Consider the following 24,198-nt stretch of genomic DNA (forward strand, 5'->3'; position numbering starts at 1 on the left):
GCTCAATAAAATGTAAATGGAAGGATCAAAACAGTTGCTTTCAAGATGCTGTTGCTCATGATGCTTTAGCATGCTAGGCAGGGCATATGTGATATGGCATATTATATGCCCTGTAGTTGTAAAATTTGTATAAATTTTGAGCTGTCAATACAGAAATAATTCATCAACTCCATAACCAGAGGAATAGCTTTCCTGGTAGTGCTCCTGGCTATTAAGGCTTGGTGTTTCAACTGTGCTGACTGAAGATGGAATTAGTAAACAGAAAAATGATACTGTTTTTCAGAAAAATGTTCTTGTTTGTGTTTCAGGCTGAGCTGTGTGAACCATGCAGAAGATCTAGCCTCCAAACTACTCCAGTGTTTCCCAAAGAACAGATTGTCAGCACAGGCAGCTCTGAGCCATGAGTACTTCAGTGATCTGCCCCCACGGCTATGGGAGTTAACTGACAGTGAGTATAACCACCTCCAAATCGATTAAAAACAACGATTCTAGTTCAGACAGATGAACGTGTGTATGCCAACCCTCACATGCAGACAGCTTCATGGACACACACAGCCACACATACAATTGTGTAGATTCAAATTACATAGCTTGACGCAGGACAAAATAGATTCAGGTTTGTTTTTTTTTTTTGCTATCTCTGCTCTGCAGTCTGCAGCCTGCTATCTTTGTATTTGATTATGTGTGGAGCCAATAGAACTCTCTGAATTGTCATAAAGCAAAAGGAGAAATGCAATTTACATATTTAGTGCTTTTCACTTTATACAGTACTTCTTAACTAGATGCAGCACACGGGATAAAAATCCAGCTGTGTTTGGTTCACAGAATCTCTGTGTTGTAACAGTAACCTTTAAGAAAGGACTCAGCATTCAGAAGTCTGAGAAACACAAAGTAAACAATCAGTTAACTTGCTGAATTAGACTGTGTACGAAGAGGATGACAGATGATGTTCTTAACTAAGAATGCTTTCACTATTTACATACATCCTTTTGCTTCTTTTATTAAACAGAATGCATTCCAGTTGACTTGGCAGAAATGTTCCTATCATCGTGTATACTGTCAATTATCTTTTTAGTAATTTTAAATCATTTATATCATATGTCTGCATGTTGTTTTTCAGTGTTAAAACCACAATATTTATTCGGGGAAAAAGGTAGTATAATGAACGATATTTTTTATTCAGAGAAGGTTCTGTTATTAAAAAAAGGTTTCACAAATGAATAACGGTCAGCATTTTGCTTTAACTCAGTATGGTGAAGAGATGCATGCTTGCATTACAGCACTTTTCTGTTTTCAAACATGCAAAAGATCTAAACCCAGTACCTCAAGGCAGAAAATTCAGAGATGCAGCAATGGAACAATGCGTGTGTAACTACAGCTGATTTAAAAGTTTGCTTCTAAAATCTAAGCTCTCTTTCTGAATATTCATCCACAATAGAATATGTTTACGGCAGTGTTGGTACAAAAACTTTTGTCTTCCTAAAGTTTATCTTTTCCATCCTTAACAACTGTAGTAGTCATACTTTGAGATGGTTCCGTGGCTTCGCTGTCCAAGTACCCTACTCCCAGCTCTGCACTAAAGAGTACTCTCCCATTTGTGGAATATGAACATTAAAATCAAAATAGCACCAATAATTTCTGTCCATCACTGTCATAGACTGTGTTCTTGCTCTGCAAAAAGATCCCCAGTTTCCTCCTCTGCCATGGTGACCAACTACTCAGTTTGCTGACTGTGGTACTTGATAAGGAGAAAATTTAAAGGTTCAGTGTAAATTAATGCTGCTGTTGAAAGTCTGCCTTTGCAGAAACTGATGCAAAGAGATTCTTTTCTTCAGGACTAATGAAACATCAAGAATGCCAGTTCATTTATCCTATTTCCACTAAATGGAAAACAAAAATCACTCTGCAGTGGTGACATCTCAATCCTTCTGACTGTGTGATTTAGTCTAGCCAGGATTTTGAATTCTGAATTCTGCAGTAGTACTTTTCTGTTAATATGGACTTATTACCCACTTGCCACTTAGTTTATCAGTCAGTGGTTAAATCCAGTTCTATCAGTGAAGTAAATGCCTACACATTATCACTCTGCAGCAGGCTGCCAACAGAGACAGTCTCGTCCTAGTCATTAACAAGCACAATGTATGCAGAACACCAGAGGGGAATTAAAACCACAAAAAATACCTCAGGGTGGTATTTTTAATATGAGAATTTAATTTGTAATTTCACAGATTAAGAATTTTGGCTGCATTAATCCTTTTATCAGCTCACAGCAGGTTATTTGCAGAAGCATAACCATAAGGCGATATTCATTGGCAGAAACACGTCTTTGCATAACGTTAAACATCAGGAGCAGTGAAACCTTTTGAAGGGGGGAGAATAAAGATGAAAAATCATTATATTTTAAAGCAAGGTTCTTCTAAATGCCTCCAGTAAAAATTTGAGTTACAGAAAGACTATTTCTGTGTCTAGTAGATAATCATTGTGAAGCATAAATCCAGATGCAAGAAAGGACAATCCCAGTATCAAATACTACAATCATTTCTATTTAGTATGACTTGGATATACTTGTAAACATATTTACAAAACAAAGAGCTTATATACTTTGGAGAGTTGGGAAAATGTTTACTGTGTAGTGAAATTACCAGTTTTTGTGATTCTAGTTCTCTGTGCTAATATTTTACATCAAGAAACACTACTGATAGTTAATGAAATATAGTTATAAACATATTGAGTCTTTATGTACAAACAAAGTTACTGCTTTCTAATTCGGACACCACTGTGATTTTGCAAGTCTCTGAAGTGAATAGTATTCATCATATTTTGTCCAATTTGGTCCTAATGGTGAATCGCAAATTTGGGGATTTAGCGCTAAAAACCAGGGAAAGACTCATATGTGGGTAGAAAGGCAAATAGAATGGATCAGTCAAATGATTTTCCATCAGAAAATTGTTCCCTTGGAATCACACTATTTCACAAAAGTATGGTGACTCTGCCTACACTGAAAAAGTAAAAATGAAGTGTTTGACTTTCTGTTTGGGTTTTGACCTTTAGTACTGTGTATTTGTATTCTATGTAATACTTTACAGTATAATTTTTTAATGGTGTTTATTTTAAAAATGTGTGCAAAGTTAGTTTATGTGAGAAGGACGATTTTGCTTTTTTTACTTGGTTTAGTTTCAAGTCAAGGCATAATTTCATTTGGGTTGGAAGTTCAATTTCCAGATAAGCTCTGTCTAAAAGGTAGCCACTTTCAGTTTTTGCAAATAGTAAATTAAAAATGTAAGAGTAGTGCTGTTCTGCTAAAAAAACCTTGTCTAGGAATACAATGCAATTTATAATGCAGCATAACTTTCATTCATCTCAAAACTGAGCAGTAATCTATGGATTAATCCTTTTTACTAAATATGTCTACTTGTTATTTTCTATATATATATAAAAAAAAGATCAGTCCTCCCACTTTTCTACTTTTATATTTGAGAGCTCATATTCATTTATTTGCATAGAATATCTGCCATGTGTAACAATGTAACGTGTAACAATTGTGTAACAATGTGTGTTACTGAGGATAGCAGAATAAGAAATGCAAGTTGAGATGTCAAACTACAGTGGGAAGGTCTGTGCATAAAGCAATAGCCAGTTTTTTTAAAGACATATAGATGAAAAAGTAGTTCCAAAAACTTACAGGTATGCCAGCTGTTAGTGCAAAAAAGAAAACTCTTACATCTCTGATTAGTTCTTTAACATTTCCTTATGGAATCATGCAGTGGCAGCTCTCTTGAGGATATTGTTATATGGAGGTTTGTTTTCAGGATATATTTAAAGTCATTGATTTTCCCCATCAGATTGAGGCATCCTAAGTAGAAATGCGTTTTCATATTATCAATGTGTGAGTCCTTAACCATTTGCAGTTTGATTCCTGTGATTATTATCATCATGACTCCTAATAATTGGTTGCCTGGTGTGACATTGAAGTTGTCAAGGTTTTTCTAGCTCATGCAAAAGGGGATTGCTTCACGTAAAAGACTTTTGAGTTGTTGGGATATTTTTAACAAGCCTAGTTGTCTTTAGTAATTCAAAAAAGAAAGTCAAACAAGATAGTTCAGTTCTACTGAATTGAATCTGATATCAAGATTCTGAAGATGTAATATGTGATATCAAATTATTGAAAAACCTTGCTGCATGTTTTACCTTCTTATTTATTTCTAAGTTCTCTCAGCAGAAATTTGAAAGTGGAAGTTATTAATTGTATAGTGGTGTAGAGCACAAATAAACACACAGAGTCTGGAAACAGATATTTTTGAAGATGCATACAGTTAAGAATATTTGCATCACACAACTTCCATCATGATGCATTCAGCTTCTTTCCATTAAGAATTTGTACAGTGCTTACTTGCAGAAATAGTTGGTATATGTAAAAGCTGCATATATCTACTGTGTTGTGTTTGCCATATATATTAAATAATTATTTTTAAATTACTGCTTTTACTGCAAAAAAAAAATCACAGTTTCTGAACTGAGACTCTTTCTTACAGTGTCTTCTATTTTTACTGTACCGAATGTAAGACTACAGCCAGAGACTGGAGAAAGCATGAGAGCCTTTGGAAAAAACAATAGTTATGGCAAAGGTCTATCAAACAGCAAACATTGAAGAATACCTATGTTCACAACTGATAATGCAGGTAAGGCATGGTTATTGGAAAGGATATATTTGAAAATGCTCTTTAGTTATCTTTAGAGAAACAAAATACAAAACTCGACTGCACATGCCCATGTGCAGGCTGATACTCTGTTTTCACAGTTTTACAGAACAATATTGCAGAAGTTGGCACTAGTATATTAAACAATAGTTTGCCTTTAATTTGGACTGATACTTTTTACTCCCCTGGTAAAATATGCAGAGAGAAAATACCTCTTGCCAGTTGTGTTGTTAAACTTTGGGGCAAGGACAAGAGATTCTATGATTCTGTGATTTAAGGTCCCTCACAACCCTAACCATTCTATGGTTCTCTTATTTAGTAGGTTGGTAGTCTTGATAGCAGAAGGATGTTCTTGATGGGAGAGAGGTGTTGTCATGTAGTGATTATGGTCTATATCACTGGATCAACTAATACTGTTTTGTTTAACCATAGTTATTCAGCAGTGAAATAGTGTGTAATATGACTTCTTGTATTCTAAGAGTAGAACAGAGCTTGGGAAGGCCAGGTGAATAGAGAGGCTATTTACCAAATTACGGCAAGGGAATGGTGGTGTTATATCATGGCATTAGTTGTCTTCTGCCCATATGCAACACCCCAGTGTTTGTTCAGTGGGTTTTAGCACTTGGCAGACTCTTCCAGGTTAGCAGTATTCCCTTATATAGCTGCTTTGCTTATTATGCTTCTCTAAATGGTTTCATACCAGAGTGTTTCACAAAATACCTAAAGTGCAGATTCTTTTCATTCAAAAAAACAAGGCCTGCCCTTTCTTCGCTTGTTTGTTTCTAAAGACACAGTTGCTTTTGATGCCTTTTCCTGGTCTTAAAATCAAGAGTCAAACATGGTTAAAAGGGAAAAAGGGATTTTACCTCAGTATTTATTTTAGGATCCTTAGGTGCACTACATCCAGATGGAATGCACCCCAATGCACACTGCAATGCACACCCACAAAAAATCTGGTATAACATTATAGGTGTTACTAATTAGCACATCTATCAAACATTCCCCAATGAGAGGCTCAAGTGAGCCCCCCTCCCCAAGGAACCTTTTCCTGGATGGTTCTATCTTAGTTTACAGAATGTGTTCTGGAGAGGACCTTGGGGTCTGGGGTACACTGATCCCTAGCTACGAAGCTTCTAAAATGTTTAGTCTCCTAGCTGAACAAACAAGTCCAAGAATGTAGGCTAAAAACACAAAGAGTAGAGAAGTTGTAAAAGGGTATAAAAGAAAAGGCAAAAAATCATCATGGCATCACTTTTGCATGTTGAGTCCATTATAACAGTTTGTTACAGAAGTTCTAGGAGCTGAGAGAAATGCACATGCTGCTCATATACCTATTTGAAGATATAATCTCATGTAAATGTAGTTGATATTCACGTGATGTCTATATTTAGCTAAGTCTGCTTTTTTCAATATCAGAGATAACGTTTTCTAATGAATTACATTTGGGTTTATTGTTGTGTGCTTATGTACGATTGGGTTTTTTAACCCTGTAATGTTACAGAGTCTTTGCCTGACAGGCAAATTTTGGTGCTGAGAGCCTGCCCCAATTTTTGCACAAGCTCTTCGCCAACAAACCATTTAAGATTCTCTAATGTCAGAAATGAGGCTGCCTCAGAGCAGTCTGTTTACATCTTTATTGACAAGCTAATCCCTACCTTTTCCTGGGGCTGTGTCCCTGCAGACATCTCTTCAACCTTGTCTGTTCTAACGTAACATATCATCCATCTAAAGTATATTTAGAGTGTGCCCACCTGTGCTAAAGACCTTTTCTGTAGAAGCTTATGTACAGAATCTCAATTCTCATGTACAGAACCTCCTTTCTGTTGCTTCCAAACAAATGTAATTTTTCATTTATAAAATACGCAATGGAAGGCTTGTATTTGCAAATGAGCATGTAAAATAGTTGAAAACCATTGGATCATTCTTACTGAATATCTATTTGAGCAGGTACAAATTACTGTTTTAAAATTTTATATGTGAACAGAAAGAGAAAACCCAAATGCACCCTTTACATTCATCACTGTACTGTTGTGGCTGCTCAACCACAGTTTTAATGGATGTTTCCATTTAATGCATGTTTCATTGTGAAAGGTCTGAAACCGCTTAGCAAATGTTGTGACGTGTACATTATTGATTACAGTTTTCCACTCTGGCTTGGGACTTTGTTCTGTTAGGTGCTAACAGTGCAATAACATATCAGCTCCCTGCTGTAGTATTTGACTTGTGCCATGAGATGGGGACCAGCAGATAATCCTGGAAAAATATTAGTACCAAACAGAGGTCCTGTCACTTGTACCATGTGGAGAGCTAGCGATTAATGAGATGAAACTAAAATACGTGGGGAAGCAGGAGAACTGTGGACACAGAAAATGGATTTGGGTGAGGAATTATTAGAATGCTTGGAAACCTTTAAAGGGATGAGACTACCAAGCAAGTAGAGGTGTGAGTTAGTGCGGAAAATGAAAGGAGCTGGGAAAACAGACTGCCATTTTGGTAATGTGAAAAGAAGGTCTGGTGAATGGCAGGTGGCTGTGATTTTAAGCAGTAAAGTAGTGGCTGGCAAGTAGGATGTTCAGTCAGGAAAATGGGTGTGTTATGAGTCAGTTACTCCAGCAGAAGACTAAGAGTTGCAGTCAGCAAGAGAGTACCATTAGGGAAGGGGTATTTATTGCAATATATTCTGTCAAAGTCTCCATTCACAAGGCTCAGTGAAGCTAACAGATGCATGAATAGCAGAAGGAAAGATGGCAATAGCTCTCCAGGGCCATGAAGTTAACAGGTAAACAAGGCAAGTAGAGTTAGAGGGATGGAGGCAAACAGTACAAGATGTGAAGATGTCAACAAGCATAATCAGATAACATCCCAGCTAGTGAGATAAAGGAAAATTAGAAGGGGCAAATATTGCAAGGAAATAAATCTGATTATAAAAAAAAAAAAACCAACCATAGCAAACAAATGTTTCTAGCTTGTCTCCTGGACAAGGTTGGTATATATGTGTTTAACTCAGCTTTGTGAGTTGACTTTATGCGTATACAGAGATGGCAGGGAAGTTAGGAAGAGCTGGAATTTTGAGTTATTCCAGTATCTTTCAGGCTGCTGTGAAAGAGAAAATCTGTAGATAGTTGCTTGTTAAATCCTCTGACACATGTGTAAAGGAAAGATTTTATTTTTATATATATTTTTATACATTTATACATTGTAAAGAAATTTATTAGAGAAACTCACAAAGGAACCATCTTCAACCACCTCCAGAATCTGGTGCTGAAGAAAATTCTAGTCTTATGTCTTTTGTCTGGTCCTTCCTTCCTTCCTTCCTTTGGTTCCTAATTTCCCTGTTTTGGGGGTGAAATAGGAAATAAAATTGAGAGACCCAATAAAGATGCTGTGCCAAATCTTTCTGTGATAAGAAATTAACACCTCCTGCTGTTCTCTCACACACTTACCAGATGTTACTGCCCTGATAGTGCACTCACTGAATTAAATCCACTTTTCTTTAGGGTTAGGAAGGCAAAAAGATTAGGGGAGGAATGGTTGAGACATCATCTGCTAACTTTGGAAGCAGCAGTCTCTGGCAGATTGCTGAAGGAGAGAGACTAAAGGCAGTAAATTTGTAATTGGCTCCATCATCATTGATTAGAACCTGTCTTAAGCCCTCAGAAACTGGTGCATCTCTGAGAATTTCTGTTGTCTTTAAAATACTGTAGTGCTTCAGCTGCCTGTCTGCAACTCACAAATCAACTTACCACTTGAAAAAGCAGTAACCTGAGACATATTTCTGAAAACTTATATAATGTCTGTCAGACTTGGATTACTAATAGGGTCTTTGTGGACCACACTGTGTCATTGTCTTGGGCTCCAAGAAGAGACAACATGTTTATTCCAATGCCCATGGGGAAAAACCTGACATTTGGAGTTAGCAAGGTCAATGCCGAGGCTGCTCTCTACTGGAGAAAATTAGCAAATAAGTGGTAATGAGCATCACTGCACACAGAAGAATCTGTCAGCAGTGAATTAGATGGGGCCTTTTGACCATATCTAAGCATCTTTAAAGTTTTGTGATAAAGCAAAACGTTTTTATTTTGTGCTTGATGGTTTTCATTGATATTTTTTTCTCCGTGGGCTGGAAGCATCTCTGTGGAAGTACATGTCTCTACATATCTTGTTCAAGTATACTGTATATACTACAGTCATCCCTCTTTACAGATCCTGTTTTATTGAGACAAGAATGGACCCTAAGAAATTCTAGAGGTCTGTTTTCATTTGGCTTCTGGAATACATGGCTAAAGCCTGTTCCTCTCTGGAAAAGGATGAGTCAAATAGTAATTGAAAAGACAAGGCATTACCTGATACCAGATAGCACGTGATGTTTTCTTGTGGTGATTTATAATCCCCAGTTCCCATTGGTGGACCAGAGACACGAGATGTGTTTCTGGCCTATTGTCTGCTGCCTGGAGCCAGCAGGGACAGCTTCATTCAGGATGGTAACACCATATGCTTTTAAAGTATTTAACCTGTATTACCATAATGAGATCCCCTGGCTTTCTAAATCTCTTTGACAATTCACTGAAGCAAAACAAAAAGTGGTCTTTATTTGTATTGCTTCGCCACATGCGCATGCATCCGAGCAATCCTGAATTTCAATCACAGGATGCTGAATTCTTTCTTCTGTGCCCATTTAAGCCAGCAACTGACACCAGCCCAGCCAATCGCAGGACCGATGGCGTCATTCGGGCCAGCTCAGCTGTGTAAAACAGAATAAAGCTGAAGAGGTGACACTACAATGGCAAAAAATGCTGGTTATTTGATTGCTTCTGATGGGGTGTGTTTTCAGCAGCAGAGAATCATTATGTAAAATTTCCTTTTTCTCTTTGCTAGCTAGAGGGGTGACTGTTGTTGCATCTCCATCCAAATAGTTTCATTTTTGTTTGTCATCCTCAGTTTTATATTTATAAATTGTTTAGGAGTGTCTCATCAGCACTGCTGTGTGGGAACATAATTTTTGCCTGCCTTGCCCTAGTCAAGCCACAGGGAAGCTGTAGTCCAGCAGTGTATGTGTCCAGCAGTCAGTATTGAAAAGTCATTTTCATTCACTACTCCCCTGCATTCACTCTGTTCTGGGTATCCCAGTGTTGCTAAAACACTGTGGAAAAACATATACTATGCATCTAAGTCTTCATCTCTGTAGCTTCAGGTGATAAAACTGTAATCATTACGGTGGAGAAAGGGCTGCATAAAAGAGAAATTCTGGACTGACAGACTGCATATCAGCCAGATTTTGTCACTATTGATTTAATCAAAAGCTGAAAGTAGCCAGTAGTGCTTTATATGTGTGAAATCTTGAAATTTAGTGTAAAACCAGATTGGGAGAGAAAAGCAGAGCTATAAAAGCACATCAGTTAGCAGTTTAATTTTTTAATGCTTTTTTTAATAGATGAATTCAGATAGATGTGTATAAACAGTCATTGTGCTCCTGCAGTTGAAAAGATGGAAGCCTAAGCACTGAAGATGGGAGGTTTAAATTTCTCTTGCATCTTTTAGTGCCAGACAGTGTCTATGCATGAATGTTGAGGGTCAGTTAAATTATTTAACTAATACTGGATTTGCATAAATTGGCTTTCCTGAAAAGGCTAATAAGATGCAGTTGTGGTGGGCAGCTGAAAGCAATTTAGGTTTGAGTCCAGTAATGATAGTACTAAACAAAGTTGAAATTGTAACATCAGTTTTGTAAAATGTTAAATTAGTATTAAGCTGTGAAAGATAACTGCAGAATCCAAGATATTTTTTGGCTCTCTGGTACTTTCAGTGCCATTCTTTTCTTATGTTAACAACATAATGGCTTTATGAGACTCTTCCAGCTGTGCTTTACTTAATATTGAAGAATAAGATCACCACACTGCTGGAATATACCCTAAATATAACACACAAGGGAAAAACTCCAGGCATTGGTCTACATTCTCCTTGTGATATCTGTTATCTTACTTCTATTAATCTGAAATGAAAGTTATAGACTGAATTTTGCCCTCTATTCAACCATAATGAAAATCCCCCCATATTCTCTGGACTCTGCATAGCAGGTGAAATGAACTGAGCAAATAGCTGTCCAGTGCCAGGCTGTCTTTGTATAAACTGCCCATCTTACCTAAGTGACATTTGGGGACTGAGGATGGAGGAGCTGTGCCCTTGGGTCCCCAGGTATGCCCCAGTAAAGGAAACCCACCATCTGGTCAAGGAATTCATAAGGCTTAGAAAATGTTTTTAATGGAAGGCTTAGAAAATAGTTTAATGATGTTTCTGTACTGTAACAGCTCACCATGTCTGTTGTCACATGAAATACAGTCACTTAATTGTGACTGTGTTAAGTAGTAGAATGCATGGTCTCTTGACTTTCTTTATTTACAAAGTTGGTAACCTAAGGCACAGAGGAAAGTGAATTGGGAAGGATGGTCTTTCTAAGGAAGCTGAACACCAGTTGTGATGAAATCTTGTCCAACCTGGAGAATGATAGACCAGGACAGCATCTATGCCTGGAAATAAGTATAAGGAAATAAGTAGGCATAATTAGGATTTCTAAAATCATAGGAGTCTCTTTAGGAAAGAAGAAGGAAAGAAAAGAAGCAGAACAGAGAGGGGAAGGTCTTCACATTTTATTGTTAAATACTCCACTTGGTAGGACAAGTATTTCAAACCTCCATTGCTAGGAGATATTGATTTCTTCCCTGTAGTCATATGCTCTATATCATTCTGTGTGAAACTAGTGGCTACATATTTATTGAAATTATTTTTTTTAAACTATTTATTGACATTTTTTCTTTTAAATTGGCAAAATCAGCTGCAGATCTGGCAGAAGGAAAACAAGGCATTACTACTGTTATGGATAACTTCTGTAGAAGGACAATACCTTATTTCCCCGTACCATGGCATAGTATGGAGCCTGTTTTCAGTTCATTTCTAATGCATGATAACTTGCCTACAGTACTGTGAAGATTCATTTTCAAATAATTTTTAGTGTAGAGGTTTGTAATTTTACAGTCATTTATGCTGTAGGAAAGATATTAGTGATATTTGCATGAATGCATGTGCTCAGTTGCAGTGCTGTTTATCTGTCTTTCCAGTTTGTTTGCTCATAAATTTAGGAGACGAAAGGTGGAATCCTCTGTGCCAAAGTGTACTATATTGCATTATTAATATTAGGATAGCAAGCAATTCCCACTAGACAGTCTTTGTGGTCTGTTCATGCTTAAGAAGTGTCTAGGCATGAAAGGCCGTTTGAGTTCCAGTGGGCTGAAAGTCTGGGATGACATTTGAATGCGGCGAGGACAACAGTCTAGTTGACAATGACTGGGAGGGAGGCAAAAGCAGGTCTCAACTCTCCCTATTCTCCCATGGACAGTCACCTCTCCTTTAGGATTATTTCCTCACGTGACTCCTCAGTTAGGCTTTGTCTAAGAGGAAAGTGGAACCACTGGAGGGGAGAAACTGAGGTTTCCAGACAAAGCAGAGGCTTCCAGTGCTGACACACAGCCCATAACCCAGAGAGACAGCAAAGCTAATGAGAGGCATTGCCTCTCAGGCACCAATTTGCAGCATTCAGAGTTAACAGAACATTTTACTTTTGGCCAAATTGTAAACAAAAAAATAATTTTAGTCATTCCACATACCAGAATTTTTTCTGTGGAGGACAAGCTTTGTGGTGCCATTTTGGGTCTGTAGCTTACATTGCCTGATTCTCCATGAAATAAACAAACTACACCAACGACTGCAAAATTGGGTCTGAAGGCAACACCCATTAAAGTAAATGTGAACTGAATACTCCTAGTTGTGGGAAGATTCTTGCCTAAAAATGTAGCAATAGTTTACAATTCAGTTAATAAATTACATTAATTTATTCTGCCCCATAATTGGGATGAGGATGGATGGGTTTCCCACATCTTCCTAGTGTTAATTGTTAAGTCTCAGGAGGAAGACTCAAAAACTTCAGGAAAAAATACTGAATTCTCAAATAAAAATATCTAATGTAGAAGAATAGCCCTGGAATAGCATCTTTGGATATTTTAAGAAGTGGAAACAAAATTGGGTATTTCCATAATTTTGTGGTCTTGTTATAAATTATTAATGTTGTTTTGGACCATGTATGTATTTTGAATTAGTAATTATGGGCGATCATTCTCTGCCATTAGTAACCTAGATTTTAATTCTGTAGAGCCACTTCTGTAACTCTCTTTTGATGTTAATATAAAGACTAATTGTGCATTATATTTTCTGGCTTTTTTTGTTGTAACAATACGATCACAGCCTTTTTATTTAAGTTTTCTTTCTGAAATTTTTATTTTACAATTGCTTTTAGTACATCTTTTGTTCAGTATGTGTGTTACATGTGTATTAAAATCTAGTTAGTTTATAATCTGAAGGGAAGGAAAATCTACACAATTAAATCTGTCCTTGTGTACTTGAAAGATTCAGCACTAAGTAATCTGTCACATCGTAAAAGGAACAAAATCAAAACAACTGAGTCATTATCATGACTCTGCTTGGTTTCAGCCCATGAAATGACATCTAGACTCTGCAGATACTGTATTTGTTGTTTTATGTATCTGTGAGCAGACATTTGTAAATATGGAGGTGTAAATGTTGCCAGCATTTAAATTAGGTTAAAAGTGCTATTTATGGCTTACATCAACAACAAAAAAATATTCATAATCATCCCTAGGTGAAGATACTCATTTAACGAGCTTACTGCTCCTAATTAATTCTGTAAAGAACACCATTTGGCAGAGCAGAATTATGAGGTTTGCATATTGATGGTGGCAGGGAAAAATATATGTGTTTTCTATTTATATGGTAAAATTAACTTCTGTTCTTTTGAAAATGGCACATCTCAGAGGTATTGCTTTCAAAATGATCTCAGGGTGTAAAGAAAGCAGTAATAACAGCGCCAGGCATTCAGTTCTGTCCTAATTTTCCCACCAGTTTTTCAATGTTTCAGCTGCCTCAGAGACTTAAAGTACTCTCATTAGGTAGCTGCAGAGGCTGCCTGCTTGCCTGCTCCATCACTCTCTCTAGCTGCCTCTCTCACTCCCCCTCTCTTGCTCTCCCTTTTTTCCCCCCTCCTGCCTTGGGAAGATCATTTGCTGCCGTGATTGGCAGGTTAGAGCATTCGATCAGATGAGTTCCTCTTAGTGCAGGTCAAAAAGGCTGGTTAGCAGGAGCTGTCGAAAAATGCCAGCAGCATTCGAAATGGGAAATGTCATGACTTCGAGGCAGGGGGTGCCACCTGGAACAGAAAGCCCCCAGCTCATTAGCAAGTTACAGGATGCAAGCTTAACTGGAGGGAGCAGAGGAGGAAAGATAATACCCAATAGGGAAAATTATTGTGAAGTGGAATTGATTTCATGTATAATTTGTTTATCACTAGAGGGGACAAATGCTGTCCTCCTGACATGTGCGGAGGAGCGTGGACTATGAATGAAGCAATTTAGCATAATCTCCAGGTTGAGCTCTGGATTTAAAGAATGCCAACTTCTTTCTTCCCAACTGTGGAAGTGATCAGGTCATGTTGTATTAATTAAACCTGACATACTCTCAAATGGTTTATCTGGGCAATTTTAGCAATTTAACAGAATGCAGTAGATATGAGTTGCATTCATTATTAACATGGGGCAGTGGTTTGTCTTCTGGATGAAGTGGGGTTGGGGGTTTTCTGCAAGCTGCTGTTGTAAAAAGACGTTCCTGTCGCAAGCTGAATTATAAAAGAGCTCATTTTTAATGCTTAGTCTGACTGCATAAAATCAGAATGCAATTTCAGTTGCATGATATAATTTTATTTCCAAGAAAAACTACATACCCTTAGAAAGTATGGATTTAAAAATAAATAAAGCATTCAGGCTTACTGTATAAAATTTAATCTGAAAGGAAGACTACAGGGTCTGCTGCCTGACAGGGACTTAAAGAATGCATATATAAAATATCAACATTACAAAATGCTTAGTCTTCTCCAAGATACCCTGTAGTGGTAAAATTGCAGGCAAACTCTTCATCCTAGGCAGTTTAACAAGCCCCTGGCTATTAATATTGCTAACCATTCATTTGCTTCACTGGTCTGTATTTTCATATGAAAGGCATATTGCATATCAGTAGAAATGACTGCATAGATTTTCCCCCCACACACAGGTTTTTTCAGAAATGTTAAGAAAATAAGGTGAGATCATGGTACCTGCCAGACTCATGGCATCTTTGTGCAGCTTTGTGTCTAGCTCTGCTCCTCCTGAAGACAATGGGAGAATTCCATAGACTGCAATGGGAGTAGTAGAGCTGGCTCCCTTATCAAAACTGATGTAGAGACAGCAATACCATGTCAGGCTGAGAAAATGAGACTTAAAGGCTGGAAGGGGTCCTGAAGAACTATTTTGCAGACTGTATCTCTTGTTAAGGAATTTTGTCCTTTATATGTTAAACTTGTACTTCTCTCAGAAGTTTGAAGCTCATGCTTAAGCAGTCTCTTGGTTGGATGCTGAGGAATGTTTCCTTACTGTTCAGAGTCTTGATGATTTTTTTCAGCTTTCATTTTCTTCCATCCATCAAAGTTTTTAAGTTGGTAATGGAGTAGCTAGCATTTGCTTTATTGAGTAACCACAGGCTGTTGGTTTTCCCTTTCTCCACCAAATGCGAATCAGTCAGATTTTTAAAAGGACTTTCTTAATCAAAATACTTGTACAGAGCCTTACAGATGAGTGTTTTCTGTTTTGTATTTAATGTAAAAAGCTCAGCATTAACAGTCTGCTAGTTTGCAAAAAAGAAAAGTTACTAAAAAAGGGCATTCTTTACCTTCCAGATACCTTTTTAGTGTAAAGTTCTTTCAGATAGGCACCATGAACACTGGCTGCTGTAGTCTGCACTAATGAACACACAGGCTCAGTCCTTTGCAAAGCTGAATAAAGAGAGAAAAATATCAGAATAAAATGTCCTCTGTGCAGATCCTGTGGTAGAATTTTTCCCACCCTGGGTAGCTCTGCAGATGCCCAACTAGTATTTATGTATTAAGTATTTAAGTAAAAAACTGGAAACCAATTCGAAAAGTTCAGAAAGTATTCATTACTTAATGTCTGCTCTGGTACTTTGTTAGGGGAAGTGATATGCATTTAAATTATTTGTATGGAGTTTGAAAATTAGGCTTCTGCTGGGAAAAGAGAGTAAACCGGGAGATCTCCAGGTCTCTTAGCTCCATGGAGTAAAGACAAGGATCAGTCAGCACTGGAAAGACGTGCTAGATTTTAGCTCTGAGGTATATTTGAGGGACCTGTGGTAGCTGTAGTATCTGTCTGCATCTGGCAACAGCTGCTTGGACATAAGCAGAAGGATATTTTGGCTAGAAAATCTGGCAGGTACAGATAAGCTCTTTTCTAGGACTGTGTGTGACACGGATTAGTGACCTTTGTATGTCCTAGGTTCATGACCAAAGAAGTTATCACTCAGAATTAGAAAAAATAGTTAAATAACTAATATTTCCCACATATCTACATTTTCTGGCAAGAAAAAGAAGTGTAGTCTGAAACAGAAGAAAGAATTTAACCGTTACTCCCCATTTTTTAACCAACTTCTGTTTTTTCAAAACTGACACAAGTATTTTCTTACCTCCTAGGAACTTGATAATTCAAATGAAGAATAGTAGCCAGGAAGGAATTAGTAGTAAATTCCTTACTGCCCCTCAAAACTTACTATTCCTGCAGTTGTTTGTCATTCACTCAAACCCTGACTTCTCTATTCTAAATAAATACTGGTTTGTTCCTTGACTCTCCAGGGAAGATCAGGCAGAAGCAATGAGTGGGAAAATCACATATTCATAATCTGATTTTTATATCTTTTCTCCCCCAAATTTCTGAGAAATCATTGGAACTTGCTAGTGTCTATTCTGTGATATTACCAATCTCTGTGAATTCCTTTTCAGGAGAGAAGAAGCTCTAACACATGGCCCATATTCCATCAGTGGCTCCTTTTATCATTACTTGTGTGTAAAAACACTTTCTGTATGAATTGCCTTTGTCTTTTTAGAAGGTGGATATGTAGAGTGTTGGAAAAATCCAGGGAGCCCTGAGGTCATCTAAATAACTCTATGTAATGTGAGCAACTGTTGATGAAATGTGGTTCAATCAGTAACATTTCAACTTTTGCTTTATGTATTATATTTCAAATTAAATAGAGCAGTATAAAACAATCTGTAAATTGAACCCAGGATTGGGCCATACCGTTTTTTTAATGTATGTGTGTAGTTCTTGACTTTGATATCATTCACTTTTTAAACTTTTTCATCTGTGTTGTTAACTTGGGCTGCAGTAAAAGGATATTTCTCTCAAAATTCTTTTCTAAGGCTTTGCCTCAACACCATTTTGGGTGTTTTTACTAAGTCTTCCCCCTACATTAAACACCCCACAAATTATTTACATATATTACTAAACCTTTAAGGAGGTACATTTAGATAGATTGAGCATATTGAAGATTTCTTGACCTGACCCTGTCAAAATCCTTGAGCAGGAACTTTGTGCATAAGTCTTGATTTTGGTTTCCTTAGTAGCTGGAACATTGCTTTTTGATCATTAACCCTTGCTGGTTTTCCTCAAAGAACATAAAAGCTGAGATTTTCAGAATTTTCAAGTCCTGTACTTGCTCTCTTGTGTAGGGTGTCCTCTCCCAAAATCATCTCCAAACCTCACAATTTGCTGGGAAACTACTGTACCAGCTTGTGTGGTACCAAAAGTAGGAGAATTGCCAGTGAGTCAGAGCACTGCTCATGTCACCAGATGGCAGGACAGTCTTCCCTTCTTCATCCAGACTCCTAAATGCCGGGCAGAGAAACTGTAGCACACCTGGGGATTTAGAAAAATGTTTGAAATGTGCCTCAATGGAGCAGAGTGATTTAGAAACCTAATTCTCTTTCCATGAGTTCCTGTGGAAGGAAGTAAACACAATGCAGTCTGAACACATGGGTCCTTACAGGACCATTAGAGGTAGAAAAAAGGGCTTCAGGATCTGGCCTGGAGGAAGCAACACTGCTTGAGAGCAGCTAGAAAACTGTGGGCAAAAAAGCAGGAGCTCTGCCAGGTGAGATCTGCAAAGCTTCTTATCTATGTGGTGTTTCTCAGCTATTTTATTTGCATGGAAACAAGCACAGTTTCTTGGTAACAAACATCACCGTTTTCAGCTCATGTCTATTGAGAGATGCTCTGTTTTAAATTTCTGTTGTTAATCCACTGTGTGTTGTGATCACAATAACGAACAGAAGTTAAACAAACATCCCCCACCCCCGAACCTCCTCCCCTAAGAAAACAAAATCCCAGATCATGATGATAAAACAGATCATTAAGAGTTTCAGCAACAGCCTGTCAGCTTGGGTCTTAGTGTGGTTTTGCCTGCCATTAAAAACCATATTGGTCCACAAATTCCGTATAGTCTAGAAATAAAGGGAGGCAAAAAGGATTTTAGAAACATTTTACCCACCTTACTCTTCAACATTAAGATTCTTTTTTCAGAACAGTGTTTGTACTCTAGTGTTTGAATGAAAAAAAATGCAGTTTTTTAATTCTTAAATATTTTACATGTTTAAAGCAAATGTAGTATATTTATAGATGAACGCTACTAAAAAGTGAAAACAGGATCTTTAATATGTGAACATAAGCAAAATGAGTTGTTACATGACCTTGTCTGAAGTTTTGCCCTCTCTCTTCCTTATCTCTTTGTTTATTGACTTTGTTACATTATGCCTGAAACATGGAATATAAATTCTGTAGTTCACAAATCCTACTCACCTTGTTCATGGAAGGCCGTATCACATTTTTTGTCTCTGGAAAAATGCTGCATAAGAATAAGGAAGTGCTGTGTCTGGCCCTTTTGGCACAGTTGCTAAATTTGCAGTGTTAACACACTGCCCCCAGCACACACATGCACACACATGGCCCTGTCATTCATTCTTTGCAAAGGCCAGTGATTTCTTTGCTCCTGGTGCACATCCAAATGGAAAGGAGGTTGGAATGCGAAGACATTTAGCTTTGTTTTCTCTTGCTTTTGTATATGCACTATGTACATTTATGATGGAAAGGTGTCTAGTAGGTCCCAAACTTTCTGAAAGGCAGGACAATTTCAACAGGTGCAAAGCCTATAAGTAAACAGAGAGTGCTGTCAACCCTTCCTTCCTTTAAACTAAACCAGAAAGCAGATAAGGGAAGACTTGAGATTATATGTTGCCTTTTAAGGTAAATAATCCATGTCAGATTCCCAAAGCTTCCCATCTCAACAATGATAAACGTGAGCTGGATCCATCATACCTTATCCCTGTGAGAATCCCACTGCATGCAGTGGGACATGGTATATGTTTGTGTTGTGGGGAGGAGGGAGGAATAGTGTGTAAAGTGCTTTACATCTGCGTAACTTGAAGATTTTAGGTTGTTCAAGTACACATACTCTGGTGCTAATAGAAACAGAGATCACTTATCACCATATCTAAGGAATTAGAAATGTATATTCATGACTCCCTGTTACCCAGATAGGATGTCCATCATTCTGCATTAATGACATAGCTCTATTCTACTCATTTCATTTCTCTTTATGTTTTACCCAGCTGAATAGCTCAGTGCTGCCATGGGGTCCTGTATCGTATGGCAGACTTTGCCTTTTGAACTGCCCACATCACAGTTTTCTGCAGCTCCCTATCTCCACCGTCATTCCTTTTCTTTACTCTAAATGTTTCCAAGGAAGAAGAAAAGAAAGAAAGAAAAGATTAAATAAAAAAAAAAGGCGGGGGGTTGGGGGGAAGGAGGGGAGAAAGAGGCTGCTGTGGAAAAATAAAAGTTTAAAAGAAAACCAGAATGAATGCTTCACTTGTTGGCTTTTAGCACAATTACCATACCTTAGGAAATATGCAGGGAATAGTTAATTATGACTAAATGAGCTCCTTTTAGAGTTCATGGCAGGCCCCAGCATCCAACTGTCAGTGTTGTGAAAGATTGAATTAAAAGGCTGGTCCCCCTTGTCAGCCGATAGGATGGTCTGCTGGGGGAAAATAGACAGTGAAAAGATAGCTGGGTTAGAGTAGCCTCAGCAAGAGAAACACGTATAGCATTTGCATACTTCTCCTGCAAAGGGGGTTTAATCCAAATAAAGGAGGAGATTTCGGTATTGTCAGCCAAAGCTTTGTTCAGTGTGAAGAGCAGAAGGAAATCTGATGAAGGGGCCTTTCTGAAGCCCTTGCACACAGACTGGAGGTTGTTCTAGTAAAGTTATGTACTTTGGGATTGTTTACACACTGTTGTCTGTTTGAAGATCTCCTAAACTGAAAAACTCAAAGTATTCCTCTTTGCTAACACAAAAGCGAGGAATTTGTGTGGTAAAAATTACTTACACTGCAGACCTGAACAAGTTCTTTTCATTATCTTCGCAAAATACCCTAAAGTTCCGTTTTTGGTGTAGACAAAGTTCCCCAATACTTCTTGCCCAAACTCATATATCACAAAATGTTTTCAGACTAGGAGAAAAAGGGGAGAATTATGTTCTCAAAATGCAGAGAGCACAAAAATCAGATACTCTTCAGGTTTGAGGCAGACAAAATCTTGCTGCCTCCTTGCTGCCAGCACAGTTCTTTTTTAAACAAGTAGACAGTTTCACACCAACTAAAAACAAGTGTTTTGAAATTTAGTTGGGGTAAAGTGTTGTATTTCTACTAAGATCTTTTCTGTACTATCTGGGAGTTTTTTTTCTCACCTGAGAGATGAGCCAGAAGCCTCAAACCTCTTTTGTACTTAATCTGTAGCAGACCCAGCCCATGCCTTAGAGCTTTTCCAGATAAAATAACTGAATTGTGTTTCAAAAAAAGGCAAAACTATTTAAAGGTGGTGGCAGGCAAATTACTCCTCCTTAGAAGACTATCCACTTACAGTGTATACTGCCAGCTTCCAAGGTTTTCACATGGGACAAAGAACACCATCTCAGGCGTATGATTAATATTTAGGCACCAAATAGGTCGTCTAGCAGCATAGCACCTGAAATAGATGGCTTTTGCTTTTTGTTGCTGCAATTTTTTTGCATGTGATTGCCATAGCCTTAATGATTTTAGCTAGTACTGAATTAGTTATTCAGATAGTAATACTCATGGAAATAGTGTGTGTGTGTGTGTACACATATACACACATCTATATATCATATAAATATAAAATATAAAATATAAATATAAATGTAAATGTATAGTTTGTTCTAGCAATGTGTCTGTACATACTTAGCTCATTTTCTCATAAGCTTTGTAACTAATAGTCATTGTAAAGCAACATATGTTTCTCAGTAATGCTTTATGTTAGGGCGAGCAACATCCTGGCCTGAATAGAGCTTGAATTTTCTCCAGTAAAAATGAGTACTGTCTTTAAGGTTTGGTGAAATTCTGGGAAAGAAGATGAAGCAATTTCTAAGATACCAGAGAATATGACATTGGATATACCTGTATGGATATATTTGTGGTTACTCTACAGTTGCTTAATAGTTATAATTAAGGGGAAAAATTACAATCCTGTTAATATTATTAAATGAGTCCACGTATGATGAAATTTGACTCTCAGTTATACATGCTCTGACTTGTTTGGGGTGGTATTTTTAACCTGAAATGCTTCTTTAAGCTCACTCAGACAATGATGTTTCAGCTGAGGTTTTTTTCAGCGAATGATAGATGTGAATCATTAAATACTTAATCATCTATTAGCCTTATTTTCTCCCACACGGTTGTCATAAATTCTCACAGAAACACAGGCAGAAGCAAGTCTTCAATCAGTAGGCCATGGGGCACCTCCAGTCCTCAAATTGTTGGTGCAACTTAAAAATCAGTCGTCAGAAAGGGGAGGTGGTTGATGGAAAATATGCTATATCCTGTTGCTTGCTGAGGATTATCTGCCATCTGGAATCAAGAAAAGCCTGAATGAATTTCAGCATCTCCCTTTTTTCTTCCACCCTAGAGAAAACTGGAAGGGGAGATAAAATTTTGGTAAAAATGGGAGCTGAATTGAGGCATCAATTGGCACCCAGTGTGCAGTTCACATTTTCTCTTATTAGTTTAATTTATTCCTTGAAGTGTTTACCTTTTTCAAGCTGAAGTGAGTAGTAGAAAATAAGGTACAGTGTTTCACAAGGGTTATTTACCAAATGGTATTTACTGATTGGAAGCATAGCAGTGCAATCTGTAAAGGAGTTTATGACTGCCTAAAGAGACCAGCAGCTTGAATCCTGCCTGGCTATAATGTAGAATGCAATTTCAAAACAGTTACTTTTGTATTAACTCATAAGTTTTTATTGCTTCATAAGAAAAAGATAACATCCTCCTACAGTGTTTAGCTCCTCAAGGAGATAAACTCCTGTGACCTTCTCATGTGCTGGCCATCTTTGTGCAGCCTTCACTGGTTATAAAGAACTCATACTCCAAAACACACTGTTGGGAAAACAAAGGACAGACCATGGTAGTAATAAACAATGTCATTTAAACCTTACAGGAAAATGAACATGGTTTATTCAAACATCCCTTTTAAAGAATAGCTAATGATAATATTTTAGTAACACAAAGAGGGAAATCTTCTAATGCTCCCATTCCTGGGTTCTGTTCCCACCAAAGGCAGCAGGAGCTGCACATACAGATCCAGAGGGTTTGCAAGTTGAATAGCATCTAATATGGAGTTGAACAGTTTTAAAAAATAGGAACTGGGCTCACTCCAACGCTTACAGTCTGCATGTAGTGAAGTGGTGTTTTCACTTTTCATCTCTTCCTTTTTGTTTCACAGTAATGGTGCAATCTCCAATTAGAACTCACCCTTTGTTAGCCGTAGTCAACGACGCCTCATCCCAGTTTGCGTTTTTTCCTGTGAGAAGCGTGTCAGAATTTGGGGGCACTAAATATACTCCTTTGTTGGTGAGCTTGTCAAGCACTGCACTGTGTTCGCTTTCCCACCAGGAAGGTCAGGGCGCTGGGGGGCCGCTCTATTTTCTAAAATGATCCCTACTGTCTGTCCATGCTGTCTGACAGATTGAAACAGTTGTCTGTGTCACTGCTTTCAATGCTTTTTAAATGCCTCACTTTCCTTGAAAGACGTAAAATATGTAGGCAGTGGGGAGAAAAAATGTAAAAGGAACTATACTTTTTCCTGCTTAAAGAAGTATTGGGTTTTCTTTTCTAAAGTAAACTTAATTTTGTTTAAAATATAAGATGACTTAGGAAAAAAAAACCCACCAGCTAATCTGGAAGACTGGGTAAGTCACAGCTTACATATTCTATTTCTGAAACCTCATTCTAAAACGAGGGCAATAAAATTATTAAACACACATTCATTCAGTAGCTGAAGTGAAATAGTAAATTTTCTTTGTTCACTTGTATTTCAGTTTAATATATTTTGATCTGAGGTATGTATAAAGCCTGAAGAAATTGGTACTATGCTGAGCCTTCAATAGTCTCCAGATAATTGAACTAATTAAATCTTTACCAACATTAACACAACTCCAGCATTCCTTGGACAGTGGTTAATTATTGCATGAACATGGCAAGCTTAAACTAAACAGATGAAAATAGAATCCTGTAGAATGGGTATTGAGTTTATTCTTTATTCATCTTTTGATAAGGTTTAATTAAAACTGCCTCTCTCCATTGTAGTGAGAATGAATGTGCTTGTTTTCTTAGTGAAAGCCAAATTATTCACTTCAGCCATGGTTCAATAATCAAAGCGTTTGCAAAGTTTTGGGTTATATTGTAGCTGTGGAGATATAATTGCTGCAGTTCTTTATGAAGGCTTTATCTTTTTATTACATTGTCTTTTACTTTTTCCACTTTATTTAGTAAATTAGAGCATCCATTTTGTGATTCACTATTTTAATGTGCTTTAAGCAGGGCATTTTTGTCAACAGGGAGTGAGCTAATGAAAATAAAATTTAAAATAAAATACTGGTTTTAATAATTGGAAGGCAAAAAGTAGTTTCCAGACAAATCTATACTCTGGTCTTTTAGAGTAATACACAAAGTAAAATTTGAGCACATAGCAAAAGCTGTCTTTATCAAACGCTAAATATTAATAAAGGAATGGTCATTTCTTTTTATGACAGTAACAGGAGGGTGGATATGGTGACTCCCCATGCTTATACAGTGGCTAATTGATCACTGAGCAAAAATTGTTGAAAGAAACAGTGACAGCTCATAATGTTAGAATACATAAGATTGTAAAGTTACTTGGGCTGCTTATTTGTGTATGAAGTGCAAACTTCAGCACTGGTGATACAATGCAGAAAACAAATCCTTGAGAGTTGTGGAATTTTGAGCAAGAGCAATGGGGTATAGCTGAAAGGGAATGAGAAACATTTGTGTGTAGGTACACACACATGCAGAATGGTATCATTTGTGTTGCCATGGACTTGCCTTTCCACTTGGAAAGTTGTAGATCTGAGCTTCAACTCTCCTGTTGCATTCTTTGAGAAATAACACAGCAGGTGGGAAATGGATCAG

The 24,198-nt window shown here is 37.5% G+C and overlaps 1 protein-coding gene across 5 annotated transcripts in view; it reads left to right on the forward strand.

Moving 5' to 3' along the window:
* Positions 1-24,198, forward strand: part of CDK14 (cyclin dependent kinase 14) — a 320,052-nt gene that overhangs the window by 251,315 nt on the left and 44,539 nt on the right. For all 5 annotated transcript variants that reach the window (XM_017729275.1, XM_008629897.2, XM_017729276.1 and 2 more), the window contains 2 exons: positions 309-448; positions 4,533-4,679. In XM_017729275.1, the coding sequence (XP_017584764.1) occupies positions 309-448; positions 4,533-4,648 (256 nt within the window). In that variant the 3' untranslated portion in view covers positions 4,649-4,679. The remainder of the gene's footprint in view (positions 1-308; positions 449-4,532; positions 4,680-24,198) is intronic.

Source organism: Corvus brachyrhynchos, unplaced genomic scaffold, assembly GCF_000691975.1.
Source record: "Corvus brachyrhynchos isolate BGI_N302 unplaced genomic scaffold, ASM69197v1 scaffold142, whole genome shotgun sequence".
Classification (NCBI taxonomy): domain Eukaryota; kingdom Metazoa; phylum Chordata; class Aves; order Passeriformes; family Corvidae; genus Corvus; species Corvus brachyrhynchos.